The 27987-nt window shown below is 41.8% G+C and overlaps 1 protein-coding gene across 5 annotated transcripts; it reads right to left on the reverse strand.

The window, feature by feature from the left end:
• Positions 1 to 92: 92 nt before the first annotated feature.
• Positions 93 to 27987, reverse strand: ENTPD4 (ectonucleoside triphosphate diphosphohydrolase 4). 5 transcript variants are annotated; one of them, XM_012739351.2, is made up of 13 exons: positions 27812 to 27987; positions 19741 to 19845; positions 18297 to 18494; positions 16889 to 17094; positions 14461 to 14611; positions 13879 to 13982; positions 12282 to 12341; positions 11863 to 11993; positions 10045 to 10211; positions 8033 to 8357; positions 6496 to 6581; positions 5414 to 5575; positions 93 to 4079 (listed from the first exon to the last, which is right to left on the reverse strand). In XM_012739351.2, the coding sequence occupies exons 2-13, from the start codon at positions 19746 to 19748 to the stop codon at positions 3851 to 3853; spliced, it is 1827 nt and encodes a 608-aa protein (XP_012594805.1). In that variant the 5' UTR covers positions 19749 to 19845; positions 27812 to 27987; the 3' UTR covers positions 93 to 3850. The 5 variants fall into 5 exon arrangements, with proteins under 5 accessions (XP_012594805.1, XP_012594802.1, XP_012594803.1 ...); XM_012739348.2 differs by having other exon boundaries at positions 11839 to 11993; XM_012739349.2 differs by lacking the exon at positions 27812 to 27987 and adding an exon at positions 27293 to 27635 and having other exon boundaries at positions 11839 to 11993.

The raw sequence follows: 27987 nt of genomic DNA on the forward strand, positions 1-27987 counted from the left end.
CCTGTGCTGCGGAGTGCACAGACTCCTCCCTCTACAACCCGCACAGCTGTGCTTCAGAGCATATACATCCAATGCAACAAATGCAAACAGAGTGGGCAGTCAGACTCAATTTATTTTACTGAATTTAGACTCAAGTTCAACTAATCAATCTAATGAGTAAGAAGATCCAAACACCAGAGAGAAATCTATCTAAATCACAAGCAAGCAAGCTCACACATCCCCAGGCCATCAGATGAACTTTCATTTTATTGATTTTCAACAACCACCCGTGTGCAAATGTAGCAATGTGAGGCTGCCACATACAGAAAGTGACAGGCACCACAATGACCTTTCAAGAGAATCATTCTTATTTCCAGTTGGAAACATCACTTAAACAAAAAAATTTTCAATGCTCCCTTAGTTCTTGTCATTCCTAACTGTAAAATACAATTTTAGCAACAGAACGAAGAATTCTCCTTGAATGATCACATCATTCATTATTCAAAGGGAAACTTAATGTCATAAGAAACAAAATACTGAAATAAATAATTTACTTTAAGGTAATTCTGCTGCATTGCACATTACTGCACAGAATTCTAAAGCTGATGTTTTTTTAAAGCTTGGAAAACTCATCGGCCTCTTTTAGTTTCTTGCTAAGTGACACATGCTCGTTATAAGGAAGACTGTTCCATGTTGGCCTGAGTTTAAGATGTAAATATCTGTGCACTGAGACTTGGTCACTCTAGAGTGCACAGGTGTGGAAAAAGGTGGTGAAAGAGTGCTCGGCTTTCAGGTTGGCCAGGCAGAGTCCCCAGGTCACTGGTCTTGGCCACCAGCAGCATCCTCACTCTACCTCCAGGCCGGGAAGCACTGCCTAACACTAGCAGTACAGGGGTGAAAGCAGGCAAAAACTACTGGTACAAATCCAGGTGTCTGTCTTTCCCTGTAATGTCCCTAAAGGAACTGTGACATCTTTGAGAATATTCCCTGGAGGTTTAAAAAGGAGAAGTACATGATATGCCTAAAGAACATAAGAATTTACTGTTGGATTATTTCTACTGAGATTTAACACAGAATGTTTTGCTTTGACAATGCTTTCAGCAAGTTCCCAGTCCTATTTCTCTTGCTTTTTATTATAAGTACACAGAGTTTACCGCCTCTGTGGTCAGCGCTAGAGATGAATCCTTTTCCTCTCGAATTAAGCTCCTCCCTGCCTGTCTCTCGCCCACCTCTGCATCACTCGGAGACAGCACCTGGCCACCTTCCCCTGTGTGGCATGTACAGAGCTCTGAGAAATTACACAGACCTTCTTTGGAACGTGATATGCTGTGACTGCAGACATCTCAATACAACATAATGAGCTCCCTTAAATAATAGCACTTTTAAAATTTTACTTTGAGGAGGCCAGGTCTCCTGGTTAGAAAACTCATCTTGAAAATCATCTAGAATCAAAAATAAGAGGTGAAATTCTGCTGCATAAACAAATATTTTAAGGTTGAAGTTTGGTTACTTCTCTTGCCCATCTTTTTGTGTCCACAAATGGTAATTGCGTTCTTGAATTAAGAGGATGTTATTGTCTATATTCTTTCTTGAACTGGATTGCTCTTGCAGGGCCAGTGAACTTTTTCTGTAATATTTTAAGCTTTATAGGCCACATACGGTGTTTCTTGCAAATTCTTCAACTTTTCTTTAAAACTGGAAAATCTACCACTCCCTCTCAGCTGAAGCAGTGAGGTTTTTCTCAGCCCATTTCAGGACCTTGATGTGTGTGCTTTGAGACTTCTTTATGCCCAGACCCAGAAGAGGTGTTCCCTCCCAACTCCTTTGGGTCCCCATCTGCCCTCTCTGCCCCTTTGCAGCCCCTTTCTTTCCTTCCTTCTATCCTGCTGCTGGCCTCTTGTGGTTTGGTCCCCAGCTCCCTGCAGTATCTGCCAAAGAGCCATGGCTCCAGCTGGGAATGGGGGGAGTTGGGTGGCCAAGATCAACTTGTTATGGAGCCAGAAGCTCACCCCCTTTCTTACGACTTGGACCGTGAGGTGCAAATATGATGCAAATGAGATCAAACAGGCAGAACCCACCCTTCAAGGAGACTGATAACCTGTACGATCACAAGGTCCTGCAGCTCTCCAAGGCATTACTTGAGAAGAACTGGCTCTGGCTGGACTACTTTGCCTGTGACAAGTCTCTGCCTGGGACCCTTGGCTGTTCACAATGTCTGCTGAAATCTAGGTGGAGGGAGTCATGCCCCCACAGCTCTTGTCTGCAGAAGCAGGAGCCTTAGACACCACCAAGCTTTATGACTTGTACCTTCTGAAGTGGCAGGTCAAGCTGCACCTGGGGCAGACGTCCCCTAGTCTTTTCTTCTGAGCCCTCACCAGAATCACTCTTAACAATCAGTTCACAGCAAAACAGGCTTTTTCCAGCCTGTGCATTCACACTCTTCTTGTCTCTGCCCATTGCCTGGTTCCAAAGCTGCTTCCACAGTTTCTAGGTATCTGTTATAGCAGTGACCCCACTTCTGGGTACTAATTTGGTACCAAGTATGTGAATTTAATTGCTTTGGAGTTAGGAAATAGCACATGTATACATACATGTGCACACACGCAGACACATGCAAAGAACTTCATCTAAAAAAAACTATGTATGAGAATCACCAAAACTTCTAAACTAAATGAATAGGTGAAAAACAACCAATCTCACATATGCCAATTCAGTAGTTCTTTTCAGTTTTTTGCTGAAAATGTCAGATTTGTTTTCTTCAAAATGTGAGTTTATTTCTTATATTAGATTCAGACTCTTCCCTTAGTCTGGATTAAGAGAGGCACTGCCAGCCACAGCCTCGGCTATAGTAGTAATAAAGAGAACTTGCTAAGCTACGCATGGGGTCTCCCAAATGAAACTGCTGAGACAACATTTAATCAAGAGGCCGGGGGAGATGGAATACCACTTGGAAGTTGGGAGAGATTGGCGCACAGTTAAACAAGCAAAAATGTACTGCTAAGAAACTGTGAAGTGACTGGGAGTACCAACCAGCTCTAGTTCTAATAAAATCAGTGAGACTTGATGCATTTTCCAATTCTTTCAAAAACAAAGTAGTCTAAGGCCACTGAAATATGGGATAACATAAGTAATTACCTGTGGTCAGGAAAAGATGACAAGACAGTAACAAGGATTTTTCTAAATACAATGAAATAGTAAATTCTGAAGTGTGTTTTTAAAGGAACCAGCACTGTATTCCCTCATTCAGGTTCATTAGCATTCCGCCCCCACATCAACACACAAAGCTCTAGTCAATAGTTCACATTTTTCACATCTCTTCACTATAAATTTTTAAAATGGTTACCTCTGGGTGCCTGTATTTCTTTATTTTGGAAATAAATGGTTTTAAATTTTTAAAACTGCAAAGAAAACATATACAGTGATAAACATGAACAATAAATAAAAATTAAACATCAACCTCTTTAGAGTTTTCAAGATAGAGGAAAAAATTATAATTTCAGTCAATATGTTTTTTGGTTCTCTTAAAAGTATCACTCTTCTGTTCTGTCGCCACAGACAGATCGCACCATTTCCATGTCCCTCCAATATCAAAGTGCATTATTTAAAATGTAACATACCTTAAAGAAAACCCCCAAATCATGTTAGTTTTTGGCAGATGTCCCACGCAGCAAAAATCAAGTGAATTTCCCTTTTCCCTGTTCCTCAATTTAAAGCTGTAATGGACAGCAAGGCTTACAAACACTGGATTTTGCTTTTGTTTTAAGGAACAAAAAGGGAAAGGAAAAACAGAACCGTAGGAAAATAAAGAGGAGAAACCCTGAGGCAAAAATGGCTTTTCCTTGAGAGTCTTCCTGGAGCATCTAACAGTGGTTCATAAGGTGCCCGCAGCCTTCTGGGAGGGGAGGCCTTCCTCCATCCAGAGTGCCGCAGCGGAGCTGGGGCGCAGAGTGCGCCTGTGGATGCGCCGGAGCCGCAGCAGGTAGAGCAGGATGGCCAGCAGGACCACCAGGAAGCAGCCAGAGAACAGGTAGTGATTGTACACAAAGGAGACGCCCCGCCAGTGAGCGTGACTGGCCCGGAAAGCCTCCTGCTGGATGTCTCTGCCCATGTGGAGACCAAACAACAGAAACAAACGGCACAGGTGAGTGAGGGAATGGCGGAAACAGTGTATAGAGGATGGGGTGAGAGGGCCTGGTGTGTGGGTCCCCCCTCTGCGGACTGAAACCTGACCCTGGTGGCTGAGACTCATTTTCCTTACTTGTGGAGGACAGTATAGCCCCATGTGGGGTACCTGTAAGTATTAAGGCAGTCACACGTGAAACTGTACTCAGAAGTCCACAGCAGGTACCATCACTATAACCTGGTTAGCAAAAACCAGAGAAATCTAGAAGCACTGTGAGGGTTTCTAATACACAGGAGTCAGTGTAGAATCAAACCACAAATCTGTGACCTGTAGTACCCACTCTCACAATTTTTATAGTTAGCCTGGCTGGAGAAGAGCTAATTATGGCATTTATCAGTTAACCAGGGTCCTTGGCACAGGGTCAATTGGCAGCCAGGTCTGCAGACTCGAATGGTGAACTTGAAAGGTCTTTATTTAACCAGTCTCTCACTGAAATTTAGCATTTTGTTTGATTGTAAACATAGGCACTGCAGTACTGACAGGACATGTGACTCAGTTCCTAACTAAAACCACGGATTGTTCACATCACACATGGTGTCATCGAAACCTCCACGTGTCATTCATTACTACACTGCACTCACAAAGAGTGCTAGTTCTGCTGTCAGATCTTGCTACTTAATGTGTTAATAAAGAACATAAAAGACTGTGTACCACACATTAGTTTTCTGTAGTACTTTGATAAATGCATCGCAACACAATGTTTCCTCTGTAATCCTACGTACTCATACATTTAAAAACAGTATTATGAGAAGGGGTTCAAAGCCGCAAAGGTTAAAGACCCCTGAATTAACCCTCATGCAGGGTTGGGAAGCAGACAGTTGAAAATAATCAAACATAGGACAGCAGCACAAAGGTGCTACTGTAGTATGGGATGGGCAGGGTGGGTAGGAAGTGCTTGTGGGAAAATGTGGAGACCGGAGGCAAGCGCAGCTGACTTCTCCATTCTGCCACCAAGGCAGGTCTCACACCAAGAACCCAAATACCCACAAGCCCTAGTCGCCGTGAGGCACTGTCACTGCAGAAAAGCAGCTTTTTTTTTTTGAGACAGAGTCTCACTTTGTTGCCCAGGCTAGAGTGCCGTGGCATCAGCCTAGCTCATAGCAACCTCAAACTCCTGGGCTTAAGCAATCCTTCTGCCTCAGCCTCCCGAGTAGCTGGGACTACAGGCATGAACCACCATGCCTGGCTAATTTTTTCTGTATATTTTTAAAAGAAGCTTTTTGATTCTCATTACCAAACTCATAGCCCTACCTTAAGGGTAAAAAGCGGGTCCTGTAAAGGATGGCTCCCAGGGTCCACTGAACCTCCTTGTCGTAAACTTGCAAGGCGGTCTTTAAGTTTTTATAGTTGACAGGAAACGAAAAACCCCTATGGAACACCTCAAACATCCAGGCGGATTTGAAGCACTGATACCTACGAACAGCAAGCACAAACACACGTCAGGCTGAGTCACTTGTCCAAAAGGCACCATGGAGATGGTCTTTCCCTCTGTGACCAGCGCTGGTGCACAGGCTTCCTTAGGCCAGCTCTGCAGGCAGCCACACCAACTGTGTGTGCTTCACACTGATGTACTCGGTGCGTGTCCCCCGTCCCACCACACCAAGCAGTTCACCTGCCTAAATCAATGAGCTCACGAAATTTGGTCTTGGTATAATTTAGTATGTTACCATGACAGATTTTCCCCCTCAGGCATTCTGTCATTTCTTCACTGAATAAATACTAAGCAAGTCCCAACCTCTTTGTACTGCAGTTTCTTTGTTATATAAAATGAGAAGGTATGAAGGTCCTTTTCAGCTCTGATATTATACGATTCTAAATATTTATTAGGGGCTTATTTTTTTACAAAGCATTGTGTTAAGCAAATAATAAGTACAATAATTTACAAGATACAGTCTCTACACTTAAGTGACTTATAATATCAGGGATTTTTAAAAAGCAGCAAATAACTATAAAACAAAGCAGAACATGATAAATGCAGGAGAGAGGGGTATGAGTGCTCTAGAGACTCAAAGAAAGAGGGGTGGAGTCTGGGCAGAGGAAGACTGGAAAAGGGCAGCTTGACCTGCCTGATGTCGGGATGTCTGGACAGGACTTGAACAAGCAAAGGTATCAACTCATGAATTTCAGGGGTAAGGGACAGCAAAAGTGAGGAGGGGGGAAAAGAAGGTTATGTCTGGGCACAAGTATTTGTCCCATTGGAAAGGAGCAAAGGTACATGAGATGGAACAGTGACAAGGGAGGATAAGGAGGTAGACTGAGGCCAGGGCGTGGCAAGCTAATAGTGAATTAATGTTTTCTTAGGAACACCCAGGCCTTGGCCTTGTAGTACTTACTTAAGCCTATGGAGGTCAGCGTGAGAGGCATACAGTCCTCGGTCAAAGCGTTCCCGCAAGATTGACCACTTTGTTGCACAATAATCCTGAAAGAATTTCCAATACCAAAATACATCATTAGTAAAAGATTAATAAAAACTTTTCAACTTATAAATCGTTTACCAAACTCATATTCATAACAAGTACATCCTTCCAATTCAGAAACACATAGGCTTAACTTATATAATGAATGCAAGACAAAGAGATATGCTCAGTGAATACTTACTGATTAGCAAATACAATGCTGTTCTTTACCTTAAAATTACGCCGAGGGTATTGTTAAAGAGCACTTCACTGCCCACAACCAACCTCTCCAAAACTGTTTAGGTTCTCCCTCCGTGATTGCCTGGTACAGGCATGAAGTTTTGGAAAAGTGAAGCAGTATTTTAGCTAGTTGAACCTAAGTACCTATGTCTGTGGAGGACGCTGTGCAAAGTACTGGGAAGACAGTGATGATTACGAAAGGCTTTGTCTTTAAGAGAAGGGGAAGATGTGCCACCTTTTCCTGAAGATGTGTGTAATAATATTAATAGCTAGTATTTACTGAGCATTGTGTAAGTGCTTCTGAATGTAATACCAAACTCCTCGGCATGGCTACTGTCCTGACCTCTATTTAAAGGATGAAGAAACTGAGGCTAAAAGAGCAGTGAAACTTGCCCGGGTGTGCGACAGGGATACAAGGGAACATGGTGCAGCTGTGGTGAGGGGTCAGCACAGGCATTTCAGGCAGAGGACACACCATGAACCAAGATACAGACAAGAAGTAGCAAAGAATGTGAGGGAAACTAACAGCTGCTTGATATGATTGGAGTATAAAGCGCTCTAGACTCTGAGGTGGGTTTGAAACATATTTGTGAGATAAACTATCACGCTTGAGGATGGATTATAAGGGGGTATATAGGGAGGGAAGAATGAGAGACAGGGAGAAGTGCATAAATCCTAGGTTCCAGGCAGAGGGACTGGATGGTTGATAATGCCATTAACCAAGACAGCACAATGGGAACAGAATGGGGAGAAATGGGGAGTTTGCTTGGAGTGTGAAATCCAGCAGGCAACTGGGCAGGGTGAGGCCTGGAGCTGCTTCTTGAGAGGCAGTGGCAAAGCACGAACATGGGTGACATCACCCAAGAACTGAAGATCAGGGGCCAAGGGTGCGAGTCTGACATCCGCAAGGCTTAAGGGTTATCAGGAAGGCAGACAGAATAAGAGAACAGGAGTGTCCTGGCAGCTCGGGATGTGGAAATGCAGCAGGAGCTGTCAGATGCAATGAAGCAGAACGACAACAGGAAAGACTATAATCTGGAGGTCACAGGTAACCACAGTAGCTAAGGCAGTGGTGGGCACAAGTGAGCTGACAGTACATTTTTCACTTCTGCTAAGACCATTTAACTTCCTCTCAACCAAAGGGAACATGCTCTGAATGTGGAGGACATAGCTGTCACCATCCACACTGGTCCCTCAAAAGCATGCAGTAGCAGATGGTTTCTTTGAAGGTTACCTTTGCAGCTTTAGTAAATTTAGCAGCATTGTAGTCTCCGCCCATGCGTAGCACATCCTCGGTGCAGTAGTAGAATTCAGAAAAGCCATAGAATTCACTGTTCTGGAAGTGAATTGGGGGCTGGTAGACCCCATTGAGGGAAGTCTGTGTCTCATTTGTTTTATTCATGAATGGCTGGATAGTTTCTCGACAAAGGTCAAAGTCTCCAGTCCCTCGTAGGTATATGGTCTGTCCATTTTGCTGGATTTCATCTTTAATGTCTAGGGGTAGGCAGGGGTCCAGGTATGGAGCATCAGGCGTCAGACCAGTCTGTTTACCCAGGAGCCTATGGCACAAAGAGAGACTTTATCATGAATCCTACAGGAAACTGTTCCAAAGAAGTGGCTGCAAGCCAGTGTTTAAGTCTGTTCTGTGGATCACAAGTCCTGCAGGGAACACACAAGCATTCCAGGATAATTAAGTTAGGAAAATACACTATTGCATGTACTAGAGGCTCTGAGAAGTACTGTAGAGAAGAAACATTAACTTTGCTCACTGAAATTCACCAGGCTTATTACTTCCAGTGAAATTTCTGGGAATTAATATCTGTCATCTCACTGTGTGTACATACTTTCAAGCAACTGAGAAACATAAAAGAGCTTACAAAAACTGAAATGATGTTGGTGTTGGATACCATAAAGTCACATGGGCCTAAGAGGTGTTTAACTGCTAGAGTTATATCGCCAGAATTCTAGATGCATCACTGACAGTAAGTCAGGTTTTTACTTTCCACTCAACTGACAACTCGTATATTCCTCAGGGTTACTCATAATGCACTTAGATGTAATAAATTAAGGTCTTTACCATAAAATGTTTGTTTAACTTAAAAAAATCAATCACCACCATGAATGGCAAGGAAATAAATTGCATTTCAAGGGTCGATTCATGATGTATGAAACATTTATAATTATTATAAAAGTCCAAGAGTAGTCAAAGATATACTTCATGCAACTATTTTTACTTATCTTACATCTAAATTAAGAAGTACCACTGAACTGTTCAGTATACAAAGCTTTTTGACATTAAAACCAATTAGTAAAAATCAGGGTTTCAAAAGAAGGTGTTCCATGAATACCTTCTTCCACCTTCTGAAAAAATGATTAAAATGTCATTTATAAAATATCTCTATTTTATAACTATTATAAAACTATTATAAAAGGTATTATTAAGATTATATTGATCAAGGAAATATACCATCATTTCACTCTATGAATTAGTATTTTTCTCCTCAGAACTGTTTCATCAAAACACATAAAACAGTCACGAATAGGATTATCTTTCACAACCCTAGATTCAGATTCTTTTATTCATCCAAATAGCTCTTCTGTTCTTATGGACTAATCGCAAATAAATAATTGCTATATACTTAAACTTATAAATTTAAACTGCTTTTGTTTTACATATTTTCTATCCCAGAATTCTGTATATGCTTGTTTCTTAAAGTTTCACTTCTAAAAATATTTAAAAACCACTAACTCTGACTTCTTGCTCTTGTAACTCCCTTCACCAAGGTTCCTATCTACTGTATAGCGGCACGGGCTGGTTATCTGCAGAGTCTCCAGAACATGACATATTTCAGTCTTCTCAGCAATGACAACTGCACAGGCTAGCTGCAGGACACCAGTAGTGCCCCACATACTGAGTTTCCCAAGGACTCTGCAATCATGAACAGCATTATCCAGGGCTCAAAACTATTCTACAGTCTGATGGTGAGATTCCTAATTCATCAGGTAAGATGCACGTCTGAGAGAAATAGAGAGAGCAAGACTCCTTTAGAGCATGGCAGGACGGAGCACAGGAAGCAGGACCCGGTGTGCTCTCATTCCTTCTCCCTGCTCAGCCAGTGGGGAATAAAAAGCTCACAGTGCCAACACGTGTTTGCTGACTGAGTTCTCCCTGCTGTGCCCGGATTTGTTTTTACAAGGAGAGATCTAGGTTTGCAAGTGACTGTTGAGCAGTGGAAGGCGCTTTACCTGTTCTTTTGAATTGTGTTGGCAAATATTCTGTCTTCGTACCTCTGCCGAGCAGCGTTGCCACCAAACCCAAGGAATGTGGCCACATAGACTCGGTACACATGCTCAGTTTGGTGAACATCACATCCCAAGTTAAATTCGGCTAGCAAGTTCTTAGCTACTTCCTCCTGCAGACATATGGATAACAAACTTTAATATTTTAAGCAACTTTAAACCTCCTGTTAAAAAGAAGGGTCTAAAAAAAGTCTCATCTAAGAGGGGCAAAAATTTCTGTTTTTCATTTCCTCAAGGATCATTCTAAACATCTTTCATAACAATATGACAATTCTGACTTAGGAAATTTCGGATGTCCTGCACATTTGTAAAACCGTTATGATTTTCAGAAAAGGAATTCAGCAATATAGTTCATAACATTTGACCTAGTAAATCTATTTATGGGCTCTTATGCTATGGACATAAACCTAAACACAGAAAAGTATCTATATACAAAGATGTCCTTTGTAATTCTATGACATAAAAACCTGGATGTCATGTAAATACCAAAGTTTAAGTTAATTATGGTAATCAATAAGGAACATGCTCACGTACTATTAAAGGACATAAAATCATATAAAAGTAAAATTATAACAACTATATTTTTAAAAACTATAATTAAAAAAGAACGAAAAGAAATTCACCAAAACACTAACAATGGTTTTTATGGATGAGTCCATGGAGATTTTTAATTTGGCTATATTGGTCTTTCCCAAACATCTTTCATGTATTTATTTTTATTTTATGTTGAAGGGGGAAAACATAATGTTTTACAAAGAGTATAATAGTTTCTAGAGGCATGTCTGGAATGGGAAGTAGGAAACAAAAATTGTAATACTTGAATTTACAATGCATTTTTCCAAGAAGCTTAATTAAGGCCTCAATAATACTTACTACCAGGACATTAGATATAGTATATGCATTGCCTCACTTAAACCTTATAATAACCCATGTTGTAGGTATATTCATTCAGATTCACAGATGAAGCAACTGGCTCACAGAAGTTCCGTGATTTGCATAAGGTCCCACAACTAGTAAGGACAGGAAAATGATGCAACCTAGGGTTGTTCAGGTCCAGGGCCTCACTTGTAACCATCACATGACACTGCCTCCCCAACTTCTGGGGAAAATGCAGGGGGCAGGGCATTGGTGTTAATTTATGGCTGAACAGAAACAGAGTAATACAGACATGTAGCAGTGCAGGAACCCAACTGGAAGCTGTGCTGTGGTTCTCTGGATAGGGCCACCCAGCCTACTGAGAAACTTCCAGGCAGCGACTGAGAGAGCAGTGAAGGAGTGGAGAAAATATCGAGAGAACCACAAGTTCAGAAACATGGAGGGAGTGGACACAGAACCTTAATCCTCCCCAGGAAAGTTCAAAAGCTGTCTGAGCCATTAAACAAAGGACTGTCCCCAATTATAACTTCAAAAATCTGATGCTATTATATTACGATTTATAAAACCTGTTGAGAAAAGAAGTGATTCAAGGGAAAATATAAACAAAAACGCGAGCATGTGACTACATATATACCAAAGGAAACCTCTTAAGTACAGCAAACAAACCAGCTGATCTCAATGAACAAACACAACAGCTCAGCTGAGGTCTGCCTTGTTCCTCCTGTCTTTCTCCTGAGCTGAGAAGGTGGAGCCTCAGCAAGCACAGGAAAGGTGTGTTCAGACTCAGAAAACAAAACAAAAACGGATGGAGACATGTTAAATGAAAACCAAACCAAACAGAAGGAAATTTGTACAGATAATGACCTGCTGTGAGGAGGCAAAGCTTACAGTTTTGGGGACTTCGTACGCTATCTGAGTTGACACGCCTCCCATGTCAAGAATGCCCGCTGTTCTTTTACGGACAATGGCTTCGCTGCTTTCACTACCAGGAATGTTAACTTCCACAACTGCCTCATCGTCTGGAAACAACAGAAAATGTTTACTGGAATAGAACAAAGCCAGAGAACTGGGATCTTCTCAAGAGTCACCTTGTTTTCATGGTATTATACATTTCAGGCATTTTTAGGCAAACCCAGCCTATTCCTCCCAACTGAAACCAAGTTTAACTGTGTTAAACTGCAGCATCTCTCATTCTACTCCCACACGCTCAGCAGTGTCACAAAACTTAGTTCCTTTTTCAGCCTTGGGATTAAACAGAAAAGTCCTAATTTCCAGTTAGACACATTAGTTGGAAACATGACACTTACCATCTTCAATATGTTCAAATCGTCCAAGTACAAAATTAATGCCAATCCAAGCATAGACACCTATAGGCATTTCACAGGGTGAAGAGAAGAATAAAGTTTTAAGATATTTTATGTAACTCTTATTAATGCACTCTGTGCAAACATCTCATTTATTTTACTCCTCTATGAAATCATCTTAACATATATCTACTGATGTTTTTTATCTTTTCTTAATGCTTTACCAAGAACTCTCAACTTTTGACATAGTTTTATATCATTTACATAGGTTGAAATATAATTCCCCAGGTGCTAGTTTTCCTTTGAAATTTATGGGTTATTTCAAAATACCAGAATTAACTTTTTATAAAGTTAAACCCATTGACCACAAGGTTTTTTAAAATTCAAGGTATTCATTTAAGGTATTCATTCATTCAAGGTATTCATTTCATTTATTCTTCTCATTCATTCAGTTGCCAAAACTGATTCTATTTTCTAATCATTTCCTACCTCCTATCTTTACCCAGTTTCATCACCACTTAAATTAAAGCCATTACAGAGGGAAGTGGTGACGGCCCATCCACTTCATCTTCCTGCCTGTTCCTCCCCTGCAGCCTGCTCTGTCTCCTGCTACTGCTCTCAACTACAGTGTTGTGTAGTTGTCAGTCCACACCCCTGGACTGACAATTCAAGACCCATTCAACTTTTAACATTACTACCGCCTTTCAAAAGAGCCATCATCCAATCAAACTAAAACATTTTTTGTTCCTCTGTCCACAGTGCGTCCTTTCCAACCTGTCTTGACTCAAATCCTTTCTTGTGGTTGGAATGTGTTTCGTATCCCTCCCCCAGAGCACTCCCCTTAGCGTGCTAAAGCCTGTTCTATTTAGAACTATCCTTTGAGGCATGGTTCAAATGTTACTTTCCCCATGAGAACCCTAGCTGGAAAAAAAAAAATGCCTCTTTTGAACTCCTGTGATATTTTTTCTTTATCTTTCTCTAGCATCCAAAGCTACCTCGTACAGCAGCAAATTGTGTATCTCACTTATCTGTAAGCAGCTCTATGGCAACATGTGAGTTTCACCCAGTTTTGTACTCTACAGCACCTTTCACCTAAGAAGTATAAGCTGAAATGATAGGTGACTTTGAAATAAATACTTTTTTTTGGTCTCCGTTTCTAAGCCCAAATTGTTTCACTGACTTGTCATTTCATTCTTAACTAGAATAATTTATTTGAAAATAGAACAAATACTTTAAGTGCATCAAAGTCAAGAAGAATTTCCCCTTCCTAGCAAGTAAATCAGGAGGTTCCAACAGCTCAATAATTCTCATAATGCTAGGCAAGGAACACAAATCTTTTCTATCAAAATGAGTTCCAAATATGTTTCCTAAATGTGGTGAAGACAAACTGAGATAGTTTTTAATGGTTTAACATTTGGGTAATAGAGACCAGTCATGTAAGAAACTTATATTCAGTCATTTAAAAATTATGATATTTCAAGGCTATGATTTCCAAAATTTGAAGATATTAGGAGTAATTTAATAAAGTGTACACTGGGGAAAAATGGGGAGGACTTAAAGGAACAGCTTCAAGATTTAAGTTGAAGACCAATATACTAACCTTCTTGTTTCCCTGAAATTACTTCTGCATGAGAATCAGAAAACAGGAAGTCAAAGTGCACAGGGATATCGGTCAGAAGATCTTCCAGAATGGCCTTCTGCTGGCTGTAAGGCAACCCAAACATTTACATTATCAAAATATTACAGCCTGAATTTTTCCGTTTTGAAAAGAAAAAACTCCATGACTCTGGTATATCCTATATGAAACAGTTAATTTTAAAACCAAAGCAATTTGTTGAAAACATTGTTTATTTTAGGAAAGCTTTCTCAAAATGAACAAGTTATGTGAATTATGTGATTCCTAGATGTAAAATTACCACTGTGAACATTCCTTAAGTAAATTAAATAGATTAGTTTTTTAAAAATGACAGCTTTAGAGTTAACTATTTATAGTCATAAGCAAGTAAATTAAAAGATATTTGGTGGGTTCTGGCTAAGGGAATACTTCAGATACTACTCAAGATTTGAAGAATTTTGAATGTCTTCCTTTTGATGATGATGATGAAGGAGGAAGGAGGAAGCAGGGAGGAAAGAGAACCACCCCCCTCAACAAGCGCCCTCCACCCCCCCAGAGCAGGATCACCTTTCCGGAAGGATTCTCATTCCGGCTGTGCAGAGAATGTAGAGTGGTGTCTCTTTGTGTTTTGCCCGTGGCACATGCTCCGCAGCAAAGTTCAAAAGTGGAGAAATGTAATCACTGACTTTCTCTGGAGAGGTAGCAAATTCTGAAATGCCTAGAGAAATAGGACACTCCAGTTAACAAGTGGATATTTTAGGTAACATGTTTCCTCCATGTAGCTAATTTTAGAGAAATCCAAGCTATGCACTATACTCTTTAGTCTTCCCTATCCCTCTAGTAACTGCTTCTGTCTCTCTCTACCTTATATGTTGGTGGCACTAAATATTCAGTTCTGTGCCCTCTTCTCCATCATCAAAGCACACAGACCTGATGGAGCATCTGCTATGTGCCAGTGCCACACACAAGGGCTCATTTCTGCCCTCGAGAAACACAGTCCCCCTTCCTCGGGCCAGCTCACACACTCCCACAGCTGCCATCACCATCAACACGGAGCCCACATCATATCAGCAACCACCCCAGCTTGTCACGGTCTCCAGGTCAGTGTGTGGTGACTGTCCCCTGGACATTGCCCTTGTCTTTGGCCACCCCAAATGCAGCAGGTCCAGATCTGAACTCCACTGTCACTACCAGCCTGTCCCTAATGCCTGTTACCTCCCTTGGTGACCATCAGCACTAGGCAGCCAGCGGCCCAAGCCAGTATCCTGGATTAAATCCGTCTCTCTCATGCTGGTTTCGTGCACCCTGGTTTCAAAGATCACGTTTCCTTGATTCCTATCAAGGAATCAATTTGGGGAAGCCAAATGCTATTTCAATGGCCACCAAGGCCCAAACTAGCCAGAATCTATTAAAGAAATTTCGAGAATCTTCCTGTATGCTACACATGGGGGACCATGCTTTAAGAGAAGTGCTATAAAAAGGTATTTTGATTTCCATTTCAAACACTTTGTATGGAGTGAGAGAGAAACATGTTAAACCTGATTTTAGTAAGATATACTATCTGGTATATACTGTGGGATAATGTTGTAGCTGTCCCTTCATTCTCAAAGGACAACTCCAAGGCATGGTAGTTTCATATTATTCAAAAAAACCAGCTTAATCACTGACAGAACCTGGTATGTTAAGCCAGACAAAATGTGAAGTGCTTTATTCTTTTATTTTGTAGCCTTCTTGTGAATTTTTTATTTGATCAATATTACTTTAACCCTGAAAATGTTTCTAAAATTAGGGACACATAAAAATTTAATGAGTAGGAAAATAGAAAACTAAAATTTAAAAGGCATTCACTAAGATTTAAAGAAAAATTAACCTTTGTTCATGGAAATGTACTCTAACAACAAAATAATGCTTATATATAGACTCAGATTAGGTTCTCTCTCTTTGAACTGAAAAATAAGGTAGAGATTTTGAATTTTTTGGGTAATATGCTAGTAGTAGTCAGCTGCAAACATGAAAGAGCAATCAATCAGCTTGTTGAGGGTTGCCTAAAGAAGGAGGTGGGGTCTGAACTACTCAGTGAAGAATGATAGGCTCAAGGAGTCCACATTTCATGTCGTTTTATGAAGACATTTATTTGATCATGTTAAACTGAATATCCCTTTTACTCGTGTTTCTGAAATGGGGATAATAAACTATGAGAATTATTATTTATCAGTATTATCTAATATTTTAAAAGATAAATTTCTTGTATTATTTGGATTTAATATTTTACTATTTAATACATTAGTAAAATGAAATTAAATTGCTGTATCTCTATTAAGATCTATGGTACACTGATTGAAATCAGTGATTACCAACTATCAAGATATATGAAGCTTGTGTCAAGGTGCTCCTGGTATCTTCCGTTCCCAATGCTCCTGTGATGATACAGAAAGAGGCTGAGAACCACTACTTTAAGCTATCTACTGGGGAAGCCAAATCTCAATTCATACATCACACACTGACTTAGAAATTGTAACAGCTTTATAAACTGGAATAATTATCTTAGCTGTAGGTTCTAGGATCACCCTTATTAAATAATCTATATGATTAGAAATATATTTGGGCAGCAATTTTTAAAAATTACTCCCAATATATCAAAGTACAGATTTTCAGGGGTTATCTGAAATTACCTCGGCATTAAAAAGAGACCAGTGGCTACTAAACAGGAAAATCTCTCCCTGCTGAAGGTCACCTAGCAAACACTTGAGTAAGGCACTATGACAAATGCTATCAGAGACAAAAAGATAAGGTTTCTGGATGTTTTATCAAGGTGCTAGTCACCCTATGCCAAACAGACAGAAAAGGGAAAAGAAAGTGACACAAGGAGATCCAACAGGTCATGGCCTGAGCTTGAAGGAGAGTGATGACAATGATGAAGGAGAAGGGTGTGTAGGACACCACAGAGAGTGACAGGACACAGCCTAGTCACAGGCAGATGTTCTCATTTACATACCGGGTTTTATTTTCATGACCACTGGCTTTCGGTTTTTATCCCTCATTTGCCTGATATCCAGCAGATCATGTGGATTGCCGTTATGCCTGGGCCAGCAGTAGACAAATATTCGAGACCCACTGCTACCACAGTCTACCACAATCCCGTAGTTTACATTGGGGTTATTGGTGTCTGTAGCTTCAATGTCAGTAACTCGTGCCAGGTACCTTGTGTGGAAAAACATATATGTTTTTATTTAGAGAATATCATCCTAAATCTAACAGAGATAATTCAATAAACAAATAACAAATCAGTGATTTCTAAGCTGTGTGGTAGCAACACTATAACATTTTTTTTTTTTTTTGAGACAGAGTCTCGCTTTGTTGCCCAGGCTAGAGTGAGTGCCGTGGCGTCAGCCTAGCTCACAGCAACCTCAAACTCCTGGCTCAAGCAATCCTCCTGCCTCAGCCTCCCAAGTAGCTGGGACTACAGGCATTCGCCACCATGCCCAGCTAATTTTTTGTATATATTAGTTGGCCAATTAATTTCTTTCTATTTATAGTAGAGACGGGGTCTCGCTCTTGCTCAGGCTGGTTTCGAACTCTTGACCTCGAGCAATCCGCCCACCTCGGCCTCCCAGAGAGCTAGGATTACAGGCGTGAGCCACCGCGCCCGGCCTATAACATTTTTATAACTGCCAAATGAATAAAGAGTCAAAAGAACACAAAACAAATGATGGTGATAAGGTTCATCTTCAGATACATACACACTTGTTATTCATTTACAGAAGTTCAGACAAGTTCCAAAAAGCAAACCTCTATTTCCAAACTACCAATATTAACTAAAAATCAGCTTAAAACATATTACGGGAGAAGCTTATGTGTAAATAATTATTCCAGAGCCTCTTATGATATGAATTTGGTGGTCAGTAGTTAACTAGTTTGAAACAGTTAAATTTTTCATGCCATGTTGCACACAGTACAGAATCCAGTTCCTACAGTCACATGCTCCTTAAATTCCAACTTGGCCCTAAATGTCTTGAAGCCATCAAAGGAAAGTACTCTGGTCTGAAAGTTTGTGTCCCTCCAAAAATCACTGTTGAGGATGTAATCACCTATGTGATGCTATTAGGAGGTGAGGGCCTCTGGGGTTGATTAGATTGTGAGGACAGAGACTTCAGAGAGCTTCCTCGCACCTTTCCAGCCAGTGAGGACACAGTGAAAAAGATGCCATCTATGAAACAGGAAACAGGCCCTCACCAGACACAAAATCTTGCCAGCACTTGACTTCCCAACCTCTAGAACTGTGAGAAATAAATTTCTATTGTTTATAAGCCACTCAGTCTATGGTATTCTGTTATAGCAGCCTGAATCAGATAAATCAGAAGGTATGGCATCTCATCTAGAAAAGAAATGTTTTTATTTCTTACCTTTGAAATTTCTTGTCTCTGGATAGCCGCCCATACTTATTTCGGATTATGACAACAGAAAAGTATAAAAGTGAAACAGCAGCAGCCAGAACACTAATGACAATAATTTGGCGTAAATTGGTATTCAGAATTCGAGGACACCCCACTGGAGAGATGCTAAAATGCCAAGAAGCAGGAAAAAGACACGAGATGCCGATCCTGAAATTCCAAAAAAACAGATTTTTAAAGCGATCTGTTCCAAAGAGGCCTCCCCTCACCTAAACTGATCCTATAATAAGATATTCAGCTGGAGCTACCCCTATTCCCTCCCTATAAGTATTTGTATACCAGCATCTTTCATATTACACTACTTATTTTGCTACAGAATCCATTATTATAAAATTATATGAATGAGAATTAGGCCCTGATGGCTAGGGCACTCCTGTGTTTTCTAGTTTTCCTGAGAGCATTATGTAGATTTTTATTTTACCCTGCTTTGTCCTAAAAAGAATTATTTTTTTATTTTTTATTTTTTTATTTTTTATTTATTTATTTATTTTTTATTAATCAAAGGAGAATGCATAGAATTAGAGACAGCTTATGAGAATAAGTTCAATAAGGTAAATATATAAATTGATAATAAAATCAGGTTTAAGAATGATGAAACCAAAAGAAAACTTGGTATGTGGAAATGCATGCTGAAAAGTAGGCTTGCAAATACCATTGAGCACCATGGAGGCTAAAACATTGTCTATCACTTTAGAAACCTATGAAGAGCTCAGGACGAGTAAATCTTCCTAACACTGAATTCCAAGGTACATTTCTTCCAGACAACAGGAGAAAATAGTATCTTTAACAACATCTCCATAACAAAGTCAATAAATGCATTTAGTATTAGTATGTTGTGTTTTTTAGAAATATTCCTATGAAATATTTTTTACAAATAACAGAAATCTTTCTTTTGTTTATGTCAAGAATGGGAGGCTCATTCTAGAACTATTATTAGGCTTTTAAAAAAAACCTTAATGCCTTTGGGATGAATTTTATTGTTTTATAGTTAACTTCTAGAGTGCTTCCTAGACTAAAATACTTCACCAAAGGTGAAGGTATCTTGCTAACTCAATGGAAAATTCTACTTGTAGTTTCTAGCCTCCATAGGGGTTCTTAAACCATTCCACATGGCATTTAGGCATTTATGCTCCTCCTCCCCACACCTCAGAGACTACCATTATTCTGTGCTTAATATAACCGCCCTGCAGAACCCAGCATGCATGCCTTCACTATAAACTACACTAACCCCTGAAGAAACCCCTGGGCCCTGGCAGAATAAAAGTGTTAAACAGAAGTGTAGTACAACTTCAAACACTTTTCCCTTGGGAGTTAGATTTCTTTTTCCTCCCAAGATCTGTTTTTGCAGCACCAAATCTCAGGTTTTACCATGCCAGTGACTGGGCTCATCACTCACCTCCCCATACTGAAAGGTCAGGGACCAAGCAATGTCCTGGGAGTCAGTCCTTCTCACACACAATTACAGAAACAATGCAGGGGTCCTCAAGGAGTTAGAGTCCTCCTGTTTCAGTGAGAAAAATCACAAAGTGAGAAAAATCTCAAAGACAGCACAAAGAAAATGTCTATCTTCTTTTTTATTTGAGACAGCATTTTACTCAGGCTAGAGTGCAGTAGTATCATCACAGCTCACTGCAACCTCCAACTCCTGGACTCAAGCAATCCTCCTGCCTCAGCCTCCCAGAGTCCCACCTGTAGCTGGGACTACAGGTGTGCACCATGAAGCCTGGCTAAGTTATCTATTTTCAGTTGAGATGGAGTCTCACTCTTGCTCAGCCTGGCCTCGAACTCCTGAGTTCAAGTGATCCTCCTGCCTTGGCCTCCCACAGTGCTGGGATTACAGGCGTGAGCCACCACACCTGGCCAACTGTTCTATTTTTTTGTAGAGATGGGGTCTATGTTCCCAGGCTGGTCTCAAACTCCTGGCCTCAAGCAATCCTCCCAAAGTGCTAGGATTATAGGCATGAGCCACTGCCACTGCCTGGCCAATGTTATCAAGTGTGCTTGCTTAAACCCACCCACACAATCTGGTACATGATCCTTGTGCTGAAACTGTTGGAAGAGTTTATTTTGAGCAACACACTTGTAAGTTAACTTCATGCTGTCAGAGATATAGACCTAAATCAAAAGAGATGATAATAGTCCGGCACTAGTTAGTGCTCTCCAACCAAAAGCATATCAGTGATCCCAAAATATCAGGATGTCAAACAGGCCTTAGATGCATTATGGTACAGGGAAGATTTAGAGTGGAGGTCAGAGGCAGACAGAATGATTAGCTGAATGGGAATTTTAAATACCCATGCATTTGACAAATACCTACTGGACTTCTCTTTTATATTCAAAATATCATGCAAAGCCCTATGTCTCTAGTTAGTTCTCTGTCCCCTTCACCATTATCGCTCCTCTTCCAGCCTCCAGACCTCAAATCTTGGAGAAGACAGAGGCCCTACAACCAGGAACTGCTTCATTTTCTTTTTTTCTGAGACACAGTCTCGCTTTGTTGCCCAGGCTAGATTGAGTGCCGTGTGGCATCAGCTTAGCTCACAGCAACCTCAAACTCCTGAGCTCAAGCAATCCTGCTGCCTCAGCCTCCCGAGTACCTGGGACTACAGGCACGCGCCACCATGCCCGGTTAATTTTTTTCTATATATGTTAGTTGGCCAATTAATTTCTTTCTATTTATAGTAGACACGGGCTCACTCTTGCTCAGGCTGGTTTCGAACTCCTGATCTCAAGCAATCCGCCTGCTTTGGCCTCCCAGAGTGCTAGGATTACAGGTGTGAGCCACCGCGTCCGGCCCAGGAACTGCTTCTGACCTGCCAGAGCCAAAGGATGAATGGTCTCTCTCTTTCCCAGGTCTCGGGAGCTGCTTTACCTCTCAAGACAGCTGTCGCCTCTAGTCTTCTTATTCGCTCAGGAACTACTCCTCTCAGAATCCTTTGAGACTCCTTGCTCTCTGCCAACCCCAACTGCTCGTATGTTCTCTCTGTCGAGGCTCATTCCCTCTAAGTGCAGTCACTGTTTCTGGTCAGCCTCATTACTGTGTCCATTAACAGATAACTCAAAAACTTCTTTCCCCACCCCAGGCTTCTGAGCTACAATGTGCATTTTCAACCGCCTATGAGATATTCTCCATCTGGATGTTACGTAGGACCATGAGAAACATTTCTAAAACTGAACTCCTAAGCTGCAACCCTCACCTGCTCTTCTCCCAGCCTGCTCCCCTGCAGTCCCAATCTGGATTCCACAAAGCAGCTCAAATCAGAAACTAGAGTCATGCCTGACTCCTCCTGTAATCTTCCATAGCCAATTTCTTAGGATTTCTTCTATATTTGTTGAACCTTGGCTTACTTATCTAAAAGCTGTCCCTTTCTTTCTCATCTTTGTCTAAGGTCAGGTTCTTATTTCTTGCCTGCTTTATCAAAACAGCAGCCTAACCAGTCTTCTTCCTATAGTCTCAACCCAATGCTCCCTCCACCACCCACAGGCACAGACTCTTCCTGGGAAGTTGCCACCCACCACCTCCCCACTCGGGACCCTGACTGCATTACTCCTGCAAGCAAAACCCTCCAAAGGCTCCACTCTGACCTACGCAGTCCTATAGGATTTGGCACCTGTTAAGTTTCCAACCTCACTGTCTACTCTACACTTTCATGGCACTCCAGCCACACTGACATCCCTCGTGGTCCTCAAACATGCCAGGTACTCTCTGGTCTCAGGGTCTCTGAGCTTGCTGCTCCCTCTCCCTGGAAGTAATCTGTATGGCTCCCTTTTTCATTCCCTTAGGTCTTTACTCAAGTGTCACCTTGTCTGGCCACCCAATCAATTGCAAAGATCCCCTTTCTATAGCACCCTTCCCTGAGTTATTTTCTCTCCTTGGCATTTACTTTTTTAAATTAAATACTTATAGAGTGTTCATTATATGCCAGGCCCCAAATGCTTTACAAATAATTAGTTCTCCTAACAACCTACTATGTAGGTACTATTATCATAACACTTTACAGATGAGGCAGAGAGGTTAAGCAACCTGTCTAAGGTCACACAGCTAATAAAGGGTAAAGATGGGATTCAAACATGAGAATCCACGCTCTTATCCTTGCCTTCTAACATACTGGGTGTGTTTGTATTTCACTAGTGTGTCTCTTCCTCCAGGACATGAGCTCCAAGAGGCTCACTGGCATTGCAGACCCAGGAAAGGGGCTGGCAAGAAGTCAAGTTTCAGAATTCTGGGTGGGACCCCAAAGGTTAAGAACCTCTATCTTAGAGTGATCTGCCCAAAACAAACAGGAGTCATGGCAACTCCCCACTCCCAATCTTCCTCTTTTACTCAGGAAAAAGCTCTAACTACTCAGGATGTAAAAGAGGTCCCCCATAATCCAGTCCTGAACTGTGCAGTGTGGTAGCCATCTGCCACATGTGGCTATTTAAAGTAGTTAAAATTAAATAAAATTAGGCTGGGCACAGTGGCTCACACATATAATTCCAGCACTTTGGGAGGCCAAGGCAGGAGGAGTGCTTGCAGCCAGGAGTTTGAGACCAGCCTGGGCAACATAGTGAGACCCTGTCTCTATAAAAAATAAAAAATTAACCAGGTATGGTGGTGCGCACCTATAGTCCCAGCTACTTGGAAGACTGAGGCAGGAGGATCGCTTGAGCCCGGGAGTTTGAGGCTATAGTGAGCTGTGATCACATCACTGCACTCCAGCCTGGGCAACAGAGAGAGAACCTGTCTCAAAAAAATAAATAAATAAATAAATAAAATTAAACATTGAATTCCTTGGTTGCACTGGCCACATTTCAAGTGTTCAACTACTACATGTAGCTTCTGCATTAACCAGTGCAGACATTAACACTGACAACATCACAGAAAGTTCTCTGGACAGCATTGATCTAGTGCCTATTCTTCTAGTCTCATCCCATGATAGAGCCCTATATATACTCTGAGCTCCAGACATACTAAACACAAGATGCAGACTGCTGAAACGCCTTGCATTCCTCAGCATTTGCAGAATGAACCTCCCTCCGAGGGGTCCACTGGTTGTATTCCCAAGTATTCCTTGTGACACAGATGAAGCATGAGTCCTCAGTGAAAGCTTCCCCAATGCTCATATCCCCAGATCATTTGCTTATCACAGCAGTGGGCTGCAGTATATACTGTGATTCACTTTTTCCTTACATGGCCAGCCCCACAGGGCAGGAACAGCCTCTTATCCTTCTGTCTCCCTACCGACCAGTGCCTGCCACAAAAGTGATAAGCAACCACTGTTTATTTCACAGATGGCTAGAAATGGGGGATATGAAGATGAACCAGATATGGACCAGCCCTTAAAGAATTTATAATCCAGCAGAGGGAATAAAACACACACACAAAGAAATTATACATTAAAAAGTATTAGTAATGCCTACCTGAAAAGGGGGGAAAATCACTTTAATTAGTTCAAGTTTTAATATGGTGTCCATATTATAACAAAATGTTAACAGTGATTTTTTATTTCTGAGTAATGAGGTTATAGACCATCTTTATTTTCTTGCCTAGACATGCCTATATTTTTCAAAGGGCAGTTATTAATTTTATTGTCAGAAGAAATAATTAGAACTACTGTTAACAAGCTACGTTTGTAGTTTTTTGTTTTTTTTTTTTTTTGAGACAGAGTCTCACTTTGTTGCCTTGGCTAGAGTGCCATGGCGTCAGCCTAGCTCACAGCAACCTCAAACTCCTGGGCTCAAGCAATCTTTCTGCCTCAGCCTCTCAAGTTTCTGGGACCAAAGGAATGCGCCACCATGCTCGGCTAATTTTTTTCTATTCATTTTTAGCTGTCTAATTAACATCTTACTATTTTTGGTAGAGACGGAGTCTCGCTCCTGCTCAGGCTGATCTCGAACTCCTGACCTCGAACAGTCCACTTGCCTCGGCCTCCCAGAGTGCTAGGATTACAGGCGTGAGCCACCACATCTGGCCAACAAGCCACCTTAGACTGATGATATCTTCAATTTCCAGCATCAAATCCTCTTCTGGATATATTGAGAAAGCCTAATTTAAAAACTCATGACACAGGAATTCCAATCCGAACACTTAAAAGAATCAACGATAGTTATGTGATAGCTGAACTTATCACCAAAGAAAAGAAAGTTTTAGTAAATGGCTTAAAGTCACTGTTAAAGGCAAACTTGTCCTTGGAGAAGAAAGGCTTTTAAAATGATTCAGTGATCAGTACTATGAAGATGACAGAAGGAATAACAAAAGCCCAACTCCAAATGTCATGGAGTTTGCCAATTGCTAGAGAGAAGATATTAATACTAATACCTAGGAAACAGTCAAGAGAATAACTAAAGGCACTGTTAAATTACCTGGACTCATGCTGCAAGAGCTCAGAGAAGAGTACAGTGAAGGCTGGCATTAACAGGAAAAGATTCCTGGAAGGGGGAGGTGGACTTCAGGACAAGGGTGAGAAAGAAGGTGAGAAAGATCACAACACACTTAGTAAACTTTACTTCATCTGGTGTTTGTTTCAGGATTTTTGAGATCTGTGAGGATTTTGACCAAAAGGATAATAAATATTAGTATAAGTGACAAAACTTTTGTTTAAAGGCAAGGAGAAAAACAGGAGAGCATGTAAATTCCTGAAGCATTGTAATTATTTTTACTTCTGATGAAAGTATGGCCAATTATTGCCCAGCAGTCAACGACACAGTAATTTGATCTTAAAATGTAAACTCCAATTGTCCTTGAGGCTAAGACTCTTGGCACCAGAGCTCTGGGAGGCAAATTCAGTACTACACAAAACTGCCACATTTTTAAAAGGCCTAAATTGTATTAGATCTATCACCAGAGAGATGCATTAACTCTGACGATTTCAGCTAGCAGGGCCCTCCTTGGCAGAACATTCTTTAGTGGAGTAAAAGCCCATGTGGTCATGGGTCAATGTCTTTGTCAGTCTCTCACCGCAGTCCTAAGGACAACAGTGAAAACGATGCAAATCAACCACAAAGGGAAATGGTTCCTCTGGTGAAAAAAGCAGGATTCAAGCAAACAGACATTAGTGAACTGGAGAATCACATGCAGACAAAAATCATAGACAAGTGAGGACTCTGAATAAGAAAAGGTAAAATGATCTAAAGGGCACTTCAGAAAAAAATGATTTGAATATCAAAGGACTACAAAGAGGACCTGAAAAAACTAGAGATGCCCTCAACCACGCTGGTAGAGGTTTATAAGAAATGACTGTTCTTCTGAGAGGGAAAGGGAGAGGTGAAGTCTGCTACGTGGCACAATTACTCATTCAGCTGTGGCAAGACACATTAAAATAACTTGATTCTTTCTTTGTTTTAAGATGGATGCATGTAGTGGCATTTATGATCTACATTTTTTAAATATTTATTTAAAAATTTTAAATTTTATTTTTCAGTATCAATCTTTTTCCCACCTCTCACTATTCATTTTGCAAAATTCTGGTCCCCATTTTAAATGGTTTTTTTTCCTGGTCATTTTTCTCGCATCACCTATGCAGTCTCCCAAATCTCCAACTCTCACTTTCCTCAAGGTCCAGTCCCACATCCTGAGCTTATCGAAACCCTGTTAGCACAAGCTCAAAGAGTACAAGTCTGGGGTTGCAATCTTTTGATGCAAACGAACAGCACCTTCCAAATTCTTCAGGTCTCAGAGGGGTGTCACCAATCACTGTTCACCAGGATTACCTGGTTCTCAGCTTTTTTTACCTCCTCCTGTGCTGACATATTCTCTCACTCATCAAGTCCTGTCAATGCTTCCCCAAATATCCCACACATCTAAGATGACCACAGCAGACATTACCAGCTCAAAACAGATCTCCTGATGGCTCACCCACCTCCTGCCTTCTCTGTGCACATCACTGCAAACACCTCTTTGTAAAACATGGCTTTCAAAATACGACCAGCTGAAGAGCCTTTTGGACACCTATGGATCAAAACCAACTTTCCTGTGTGGCACCTGAAACCTTACATCCACCAACTGGTGCCACCTTATCTCACCAGCCTGTTCTCTCATCAGTCCCAGATAACATCTTTTCGCTCCAGTGCCGTGGGTCTCCTTCCTCTCTCCCACCCAAGCTGTCCTCATGCCTTTACTAATGTCACCTCCTCCTACCAGGACATCCTTCTCTCAACAGCACACTTCTTTCAAGGTACTGGTTAATATTTTTCTTTGTCAAGGTTTAACCTGTTATACACCCTAATGTTTGAATCTTCTCTTTTTCATGGGTAGTCTATATTAAAATAAACATGCTGAATAAATAATGCAGAGAATATAAATCGTAAGATCAACTTTCATTTTTGTCTCTCCTTCTTAGATGATACACACAAGGGCTGAGATCATACATTTCCCATTAGGGCTAGAAAAATGTAAACCACAGATTCAACATGCAACAAATACAAGTGGCAAATCAATGTTAAGGTAAATAGAGGAATAATTAAACTACTTGTACAAATGAGTATTCCATTTTACAACTCTGCTAGCATCACACAGAAGTATTAATAACAAAGACAAGATAACATGAAATGTAAGATAACACAAAGAATATGATTCTAAATTCTAGGTCTCTCCAACGCTGGTCAGTTAGGTATTTTCATCACACACAAAGCAGAAGACAATAAAAACTGCAGTGTGAAATTAAACTGGGATTTGAGTCTCTAATTTAGAATTCTTTAGTAACCTCTAGTTTACCCTCCGGCATGAAAGTGAGTTATAAAGCATCTCTTTTGCCTCCTTCATGACAAATGTTCTCTGAAAATGCTCTGCATCAGTGTTCACCTAAATGGGGTCTGGGGACCCTTGCGCATTCTGGGGCATATTCTAAATAATAAGAGAATTGTCCCTTTAGAAGGAGACTGTGCATTGCTCAAGTTGAGAAACACGGCTGTCTGTGATCATCACTTTATCGCCCAACTAGCTCCATTTTTTTCAAGGGGAAATCTACCATGAAACTTGGGAGAAGCAGAGCGATGCAAAGATGATGCTGAACGTGTCAGTGTCATAATTTAAAGCGGCAGCAGGCCCAGCGGGGTCCTGGATGTAGCAGCCCTTCTCCGCGGCCCGGTTCCGCCCACACCGCGAGCTGCAGGGAAAATCTAGCGCGGTCACTGGAGGAGGCGAGACAGCAGGACCGCCAGGTTTTTCCTGCCGGGGGCTCGGGAACGAACACCTGTCACCCCGGGTCACAGAGGCGAGCACCTGCCACCCCGGGTCACAGGAGCCGACCGCGGGGCTCCCGGATGTCGCCGCAAGGCCCGGGCGGCTGGGAACGGTCCGCGCGCGAGGCCGAGCGGGCAGCGGCGGAGGCCGGGTCGCGCGGAGGGTCCCCGGGCGAGTCTGCGGGAGCCCGGGCAGGTGCGCCGGTCTGCGGCCCGCTCGCTACCCCCGGGTCCCCCACGCCTCAACTGTCCCCGCCGGCACCGGCCGCCCGCCACCCCTCGCCCGCGACGGAAGGCGGCCTCACCTGCTCGGCAGGCTGGGGCTCCCGGGAGCGGGGCGCCGCGAGCGGGCGGCATCCCGGCCACGGCGGCGAGGCGGCGAGGGGTCCCCCGGCTTCCTGGAGGTTCCGCTCCTTTCCGGGAGCCGCATCCGCGCCCGGCCCCCGCCGGCGTCGCGTCTCAGCCCGGAGCGCGCACGCTG

Source organism: Microcebus murinus, chromosome 24, assembly GCF_040939455.1.
Source record: "Microcebus murinus isolate Inina chromosome 24, M.murinus_Inina_mat1.0, whole genome shotgun sequence".
Lineage (NCBI taxonomy): Eukaryota > Metazoa > Chordata > Mammalia > Primates > Cheirogaleidae > Microcebus > Microcebus murinus.